General features: G+C 43.6%; 1 protein-coding gene across 1 annotated transcript; it reads right to left on the minus strand.

Moving 5' to 3' along the window:
- Window positions 1-913: 913 nt before the first annotated feature.
- Window positions 914-7,445, minus strand: LGALSL (galectin like; the record flags this gene model as incomplete). Its single annotated transcript, XM_014589213.2, is given in 4 exon segments — window positions 914-4,102; window positions 6,201-6,378; window positions 7,146-7,234; window positions 7,374-7,445. Coding segments are annotated over 4 exon segments (483 nt in total), but the record flags the coding sequence as incomplete, so codon positions are not given.
- Between the last annotated feature and the right edge of the window lie 732 nt (window positions 7,446-8,177).

Below are 8,177 nucleotides of genomic sequence, written 5' to 3' on the forward strand. Positions count from 1 at the left end.
GACATAGCCATTACACTAACTACTGGTTCCCTCTTTTCTTTTCTTTCTTTTTTGAGAGCTTTTTGCTATAGGGCACGTGCGCTAGCCAGAAAGACAAGAGAGACAGAAATTGAGAAATCACCCCCCCAGAGGGGATGGTCACACGGCAATCCCTTCTCCTCCATTCTCCTCTTGGGATCTTGGGCACGCACGCACACGCGCCCGGCGTGAGTTTTAAGCCACCAGGTCCAGGCCGCGAACCGTAGTTGACTGCGTGGGAGTCCAGCGACATAGCCATTACGCCAACTGCTGGTCCCCTAGTCATTTATTAAGAACTCTGGATCTTTAATAGGTGAGTGGATAAACAAACGGCGGTAGATTCATACAATGGAATACTACTCAGAAATAAAAAAGTATTGATGCACACACTGTAAATCTCAAATAAATTATGCAAATTGAAAGAAGCCAACTCCAAAAGATTACATACTGTGTAATTCTGTTTTTATGACATTCAGAAAAATGAAAAAAAAAGTTACAGGTGAGAGAAAAGATCAGTAGTTGCCTGGTTAAGTTAGGAGGACATGTTTAGCTACAAGAGAATTTTGCGGCCTGCTGGGATGATTCTGTATCCCGATCGAGATGATAGTCACACGGATCTATGCATCTGTTAAAACTTACAGAACTGGACGGCAAAAAAAGGGATTTTACTGTATAGGCAAATTATATTTAAAAAGAGCTCACTGCATCTACAGTCTTTCTCAGTAGGTCTCTGAGGACCCCAGAGACACTTTCCTTCCCTTTATCAATGTAGGAAAGACACAGAACAAGTGGTCTCGGAACAGGAATGTGAGCGTGAGGGTGAGGGACTGCTGCTAACCACGTGGTCTATGCTCAGTACCTGGTGCCATTGGTGGCACTGATAAACTAGAAGCCATTTTGTAGAAAATTCCTTTATTATAGTGCAAATACCTTTCAGCAGTGACATAATGTAACAACACATGTAGCAACATTTTACACCACACAGTAAATAAGAAAGTGTTTCTTTGAAAATATGTCATCATAGGAACATCATTTCTACACGAATACCAGAAAATGCCAAGGCCATTTCTCTCAAGGCAACAGGGCTCCCTCCCTTTTTGGATATATGTTTTTAAAGGACAAATGAAAGGATCTGTCATTTTAAATCTAATATCAATTCTAAGAGCGCTCTCCGAGGGGGCTTTAAACTGAGGTTGGCAAGATTTGAAATGGGGTTTCAAACGTTAAAAAAATAATAATTTTAAGACAATCCTGGAATAGTCCAGAAAGTAGAAGCCACTTATATGGACTTCGAAGTAGATAGACACATTCACTCCAATTTTGCTGCAGAAAGGGACAGATTGTCTGAAGCCTGCCTTTTATTCCTCCAGAGCCTGATTGTTATTTATATTCCTTGGTTTTGGTTATTGCAAAACTAGGGCTCTGGTCAGAAATAATGCCTTACATACCCAAATCCTTTCCTGTGAAGCTTTAAAATTGCACTTTCCATCCTGAAATTCCCACCTTAGACCTCACAGGTGGAGGACAGGGTGTGAACATTGTCTCCAATTTACAGCTAACCACTTAGTGCAGTTGGATCAACCCCCTACTAATTTAGCTGCAGCTAAATCAATCATCACCTCATTTAGATTAATCCCAATAGGTTTATCCAAGAGGTTCCCACTGACCTCATAGAGAAAGGAAGGGTTAACACTGCATTTTCACACTAAGCTGCCTAAGGGCTTGGCTGCTAACGAGTTAGCTGATAGGCAGAGAGAGCAGTGTCAATTCCCACAGCGACACTCCTTGCTCTTCTAGTTTCTGCTGAATTATGCAGTGATGGGAAGGCTTGGCCACTCAGAAAGACTCGAGTCCTCCCATGGGGATCTTCCACCAGAAATTGAATCAAAATCTCTACAAATACTTTTCAGGGTACCCTCTAAGTCTCTATGAACACACCTCCAAATGTGGCTTCACCAGCCAGGAGAAGTTAATCACTGCTCAGAGATGCCTATAGCCACAAAGCAGCCCTCATGGCTGAATATGGCTAAGTTGGCAGGTACAAAGCGTTTCAGCCTTTTAATGTCCAGCCACTCTGGTTGGATACAGTATCTTCTTATATAATACAATGGAACTGTGCTAAGCAGTTTCAAAGTGGAGAAGAATTCAAATCTATCAGCTATACAAAATTCACAATTTTAGTTTTCTTTGTTTATCTTGGACTTTGGTACTGAAACACTGTCTACATTCTCGACACATGAAAATGACATGGCCACTTCAGTGCCTCTGCATGTTGTGTAAAAATGAAAAAACAAACAAAAAAACCAAAAAACCCTCAGAAGCAAAGCAGGACAAGGACATGTCATAACAAGACGCAGTATGCTATACAAACAAAATCTAAATTATATATAAATACACCCCCACCCCAGCACCCCTTTCTTCCCCCACTACCTGACCAGAGCAATGCCAAGGGTCCTTCCCTCTAGGGCAACACAGCTTGTGAAGTGCTGTGCCCAGGACTCCAATCATCCTTTGCCTTGAGGTGACATTTACAGTACTGGAGACAATCTACTGATGGATCAGTCCATGAGGGCAGGGAAGCTGCGGACAGCTTAGCTGGAAGCAGTCATGCTATTGGCTGACCGAGAGACCTGGAACCCTGGGAGTTAACCTTCCAGATAATCAACTGAATCTTTTACTAATCTGGATCCTTCTTATCCTACACTCTCCTCAGAGTCAGCACAGCAGGAAACACTGACTTTGAAACTCCAAAGGCATTGCTTAGGGATATCAGAGAGGGTCACATAAGAAATGTTCTACAATGAGCTGACAGCTTTGAGTTGATATAAATTACTTCCAAGTAAGTTATTTGGGGCCATTTGCTTTTGCTTTATACTGCATTCCAGATTTATTTTCAAATGAAAAAATTTTAAGGTTTACATAACAATCATTTAAAATATTGTCTATGTAACACCTTGTATGTGTTTTTGATTAATTTAAATAACAAGTTAATGAGCTAGTCTGTGAATCTAGGGAGAAATATTGATAGTGGATTTGTCTTAGGGAAGCCAATACTGTGCTATTCACAGTAAGGAGAAAAAGCAATGTAAACAGAATTTATATAATTGACAATCACTTGAAAAGTAGATCTATTGAAATGTTGCAAAGTTTTCCCAAAAGCACTTACAGCAATTTATATCAAGAGATCTTCACTTTAGGAAAGATGGGGCATACCACTCAACTCTTTAAGATAGAAATTCGCCTGTTTTATGATTGTAATACGTAATTTTCCCCTTGGAACTAAGACATTTGTACATTCACGAGTTCCTAACTTGCTGTTCTTGAGACGTTGCTCATTCTCTAATACATACGTCGAGTTTAAATAAATAACTACGAGAGAGCTTCGAAACATCTAAATTAACATTATGCTGTGCAAACAAACAACCAAAAAAAAAAACAAACAAAAAAAAAACGAACAAACCTTGGACAACCTACATTCTATGTAAGTACCCTGACTAAAATGTTGGTTGTGCTACACAATTCCACTTCAGTGCAGAAATGTGTTGAGTTCGGTGTACCGTTGTTGGTTTTTAACGTCTTTAGCACTTTTGTTTCTAAACACCATCTTGCTTTGAAAAGATGAATAATTTGCTACCAATTCACAAATCATCACAAATCCGTGTTAGTCTAGTCTGAATAAAATCCAGCATAAATGTGTTACTTTGTTCTGGGAATAATGGCTTGGTGTCTTGGTCTCCACCGCTTCCTTTCTATGGGCAAACCACGGTGGAAGCTGTCCTTTTGGGTTTAACCTGCACAGAGAGAAGAGACAGTGGAGCTTGCCTTATATTTTTGTTTACTTTTTAAGTCTCCAGATCTTGCGAGGACACTTCTTCCACACCCAGAGTCAGAGAGTTGTGGCACCTGATCCTGTTTGAAACAGAGGTGGCTCTACACAGCATCAGCCAAGCTTGGTGATCTGCAGGTCCCCATTTATCTTTATGGTGTCGATAGCAGATAACGTTTGAATGCGATGGTAAAAATCAAAGAGTTGGTGTCCATCCACAAATACTCTGAAACGTGGGTGTTCACAAAGAATTTCCACCTGGAAGAAACAAAACAGGAACCTCAATGCCCAATTTCAGTGAACCCTGAAGGGGAATAGAAATAAGCAAACTCGACTTTGTTTTGGAGAAGAAAAGGCAACATCTCCAGTGCTTCTCTAACACTGGGAGACATTGGAACCAGGTAGGGAGCTTGTCAGGTCTAGGGTAAGGGCTAAGAATCTGCATTTCCACCAAGTTCCGAGGAACGTGGATGTTGCCGAAATGGGGACCGCACTTTGAGAACCACTGTCCTACGCTATTCAATATCCTTTAGAGATTTAAAATTGCTGTGCTTTAACATGACTCCTTCCTCCCTGCATTCCAGAAAGTGATGTAAACTAGCATAGATGTGTTTGCATGGTGCTTTAGGCCTTCACTGTCATCCCCTGAACAACTTTATTCCACCCCAGAGCCCCTCACCAGGCACCCATTAGTAGCACATAATAATAGTCTAGACACTCAAACATGGTAAACACCAAGGCAGAGATGGGTACACAGTAATTACCACTGGACCAAGAATGTGTAATTAACAAGGCTTTGTTAAGCCACACACAAATACTGATTCCATATGGTAAAAGCTTTTTCTTTTCCTTTTCCTCAACTTCAGTAATTCACCATAGAGTTTAATTATTGCTTCTGAACTGTGATGTATTTTTAAAAAGCATTGGTATTCATCATGCAAAGAAAGACTCCATATGTGACATTAGTCACATTTAATTCATATTTATTACTAAAATATCTCTAAGAAGGGCCTATTTTACTTCAATTTTCTTGTTGGGGAGCATTATATGGCTCTTGGCAGTCAGAAACTCTGGTTACTCACACTTATGAGCTATGCACTGGGATTCATCATTAAGAAACTGTCCCAGCCAGGAGGATCCTAAGGGGGCATTGTCATCCTAGAGGAGGAACTGAGGGATGGGGGATGAGCCAGGAGTATCTTCCCAGGACTAAGATCAGAAGGCAACAAGTTCAATTCTATCACTGACGTAGTCACGGATTCTTTATCTTCCCCCCCAGACTATAAGAAAGGAAGAGAAACAATGACTTCTTCACAAGGCCCTAAAAATATTTTAGATGAAGAGCAACAGGTTAAGGGTAGTACTGTTTTATTAGGCTTATATACAGTACAGAGCTTTTAACTGAGCTGATATTATGATGTTGTAAGTTAACAAGAGGTAATGAAGACAACTTGACATCAACAGGTCTGACATTTCACTCAATTCCTTAACACATTACTGACTTGCATCTCCTGTTTGGCACTGTCGTTCACGGAGGAGGGTGCAGCTATGGTGCCAGACTGGCTGGGAAGTCTGTGTAGCGCTTCCCGCCTGCTAGATAGTGGGGAACCCACCCTTCCTCATCCAGACCCAAGGAAAGGAATCTGACAGTCACCCTGGCTGAACCCATGAAATAGACTGAGGCTGGGGCCGGCAGGTGGTGTGATGGCTGAGGGTGCTGGACTCCCACATGGCAGACTGTGGTTTGAGTCCCAGACCTGGTGGCTTGCTTTCTCACTTTCTCCCTCCCTCTCTCTCTCTCTCTCTCTCTCTCTCTCTCTCTCACTCTGTCACTGGTCAAATTTAAAAATAAATAAATAAATAAAGTTCAATAAAATAAATCTTTAAAAAAAATAGACTGAGGCTAATGAATCCAGAGGGGAAACAAGGACAAGCCATGGCCTCATTAGCAAAGAGAATGGGAGAAAATGCAATAACAATCATTTTATTCTTTAAAAAGTCATAACTAATAAAGTTTAGAGCTATACTTAAAGGTTGAGAAGAAATGAGAGAAAATGCTGGACATTTAATATTTACTAATCCATCAGATATCTAGGGGTAGCTATCTATTATATGCCTAATACTATTGTTAAATATTTATTCTTAAAGATCTGGACATGGAAATAGGGGTCTATTTACTAAATGTATGGGTGAAATCGAGCCACTAGCTACTATAGCAAGTGTTCTTTTTTCACCATCCGGGGATCAATTTCCTGGACATGCAGAAATTCTGGCTGTGCAGTGTTCTTGGCACACACTGAGAAGCAGAACGCCATCACCCTGCCAGAGGCCGGGGCTGAGGTTCTCGAGTACTCACCCTGAATGGCTGGTCTGGGATGAATGGGAAGTAAGGGATTGCTGACTGCTCTTCACCTCGTTCTCCAGATATACACGAGTTTCTGAGTAGCTGCCGGTCCGTGAACACGGCCTTGAGTTCAATCGCCACATCAGCGGGAGGGTCTTCTGAGTCACCACAAGTCAAGCTGATGGCAAAACTGAAAAAACAAAACAACAACAAAAAAACCAGTCTCATTTAGTCAGGGTTGGATATAAAAGCCTTCCAAGATGAATGTTGGTTTACATTCTATTGGGTCATCAGAAAAAGTCATGCATTTTTGCATAGAAAAATATAGAAAAATAAGTCATGACTTTTCTGATGACATAATATTTTCTCCTCCTCCCCAGGCTTTGCTTTTAACAGGCCACTGCTCTTCTCAGGAGAGGTTGGATTGTGGAGGAGTAACTTGAACCATTTTATTTTGTTACTTAAAGCAGACTCTGGTAGAAACTTGGGAGTTGAAAGTGACTAAAATGAGAGCTTTCAAATATCCGAAACCACCCATACATCTGTGTCTCAATCCATTTTAGAATTCTCAAAAACAGCCTAGAAATTGACCAGGGCAATAATAACTTGTAAAGTTTAGTTCTTATTAATATTGTTAGTTCTTGCTCCAAGCATGATGTTTCAAAACCATTAAATTAAAAAAAAAATCCTTGGGTCTCCCTAGGGGTCAAAGAGAAAATGTGGGCCTATATTTATAATCTCTGATATAAATAGATGTCTGGAGAAATGATGGCTGGGATTCGTACACATTCTTTTCATGGGAACATGCTACTTTCTTGGCAACTCGCAACTAGCCACACTGTCCACAAGGAGAGGAAGAGGAGGGGCACTAAACCGCAAAGGGAGGGGGGCGGACCCTGCCACTGCCTGATCTGCCGGGGCCTGGGCCGAGGTGTCTGGCGGAGGTGTATGCCTTACCTCTCTGGGTTGAGGTCTACGATGCCCATCACTAACACCTTCTTGCCAGGTCTCATGCCACCTTTAATGTGCCCACAAAATGGAACTATCTGCAAAGGATGAGACGCAAAATAGGAAGTTTACAGCCTGCAGGGAAAAAGCCAAGCTCTCAGATCCCAAGAACCTGACTCAGAAGGAAGCGCAAGGAAAATGCAATTAAAAAGGAAGAGACAGAACAAAATCGTTTACCAGTCGTGGGAAGTACACGTCGGCTTGAACTGGAGAGCCCAAGGAGTTGTTTAAATGCCCGTCATCTAGTTTCTAAAAATAGAAGCACACCGATTGGCTTTTCATAGGCCCCTTTTGCCGGGAGGGGGTGGCGGAGGAAGAACCTACACAACCCTGGAGAACCGGGAAACCGTCCGCACACAGCCAGTGTCTGCAGAGGGATGCCTCCTCTTGGAACATTCAGTACCCGCGTTCACCTCCGGAACAAACCCCGTCCTTTCCGCTCGCTAGCTAAGCCTCTGAAGGGCCCCCAGACCTTTCAGATTCAGACCAAAACCAAGGTCGAGGCCCACCGGGGAGCCAGAAGCCGGTGCCAGAAGAAAGCAGGCCCCTCTCCAAGCGTGAATGCTTCTGGAACTGCTGTCGTCCAGGCCTGTCCTCGGGACGTGGCCGAAGTGGAGCGGCAGCGTTCAACTTCTCTCCGGAGCCGCAGGCACGAACCCAATTCCAAGGGGGAATCCCCAGTACATCGGGGCAGTCGCGGGGCGTGCGCCCCAGACACACTCACTCACGCGCACACGCACACGTGCAACGTGCACACACCTGGCTGGGGTTGAACGGCGCGGAGGGGCTGTAAGACAGTCTCTCCCACCGCCGCCGCCCCCCGCCGCCGCCCCGCCAAACGCCCTCCCCAAGCCCGGAGCCCTGCAGCCTGGGGAGCCCTCCCGCCCGGAAAACGGCAGCGCACGGTCACCTCCCTCTAGCAGGGAGTGGGCGCCGTCCCACGCTGGGGCGCCGGCCCGGCCCGGCCTGCGGCTTCCCTCC

Source organism: Tupaia chinensis, unplaced genomic scaffold, assembly GCF_000334495.1.
Source record: "Tupaia chinensis unplaced genomic scaffold, TupChi_1.0 Scaffold000341_1, whole genome shotgun sequence".
NCBI lineage: Eukaryota > Metazoa > Chordata > Mammalia > Scandentia > Tupaiidae > Tupaia > Tupaia belangeri.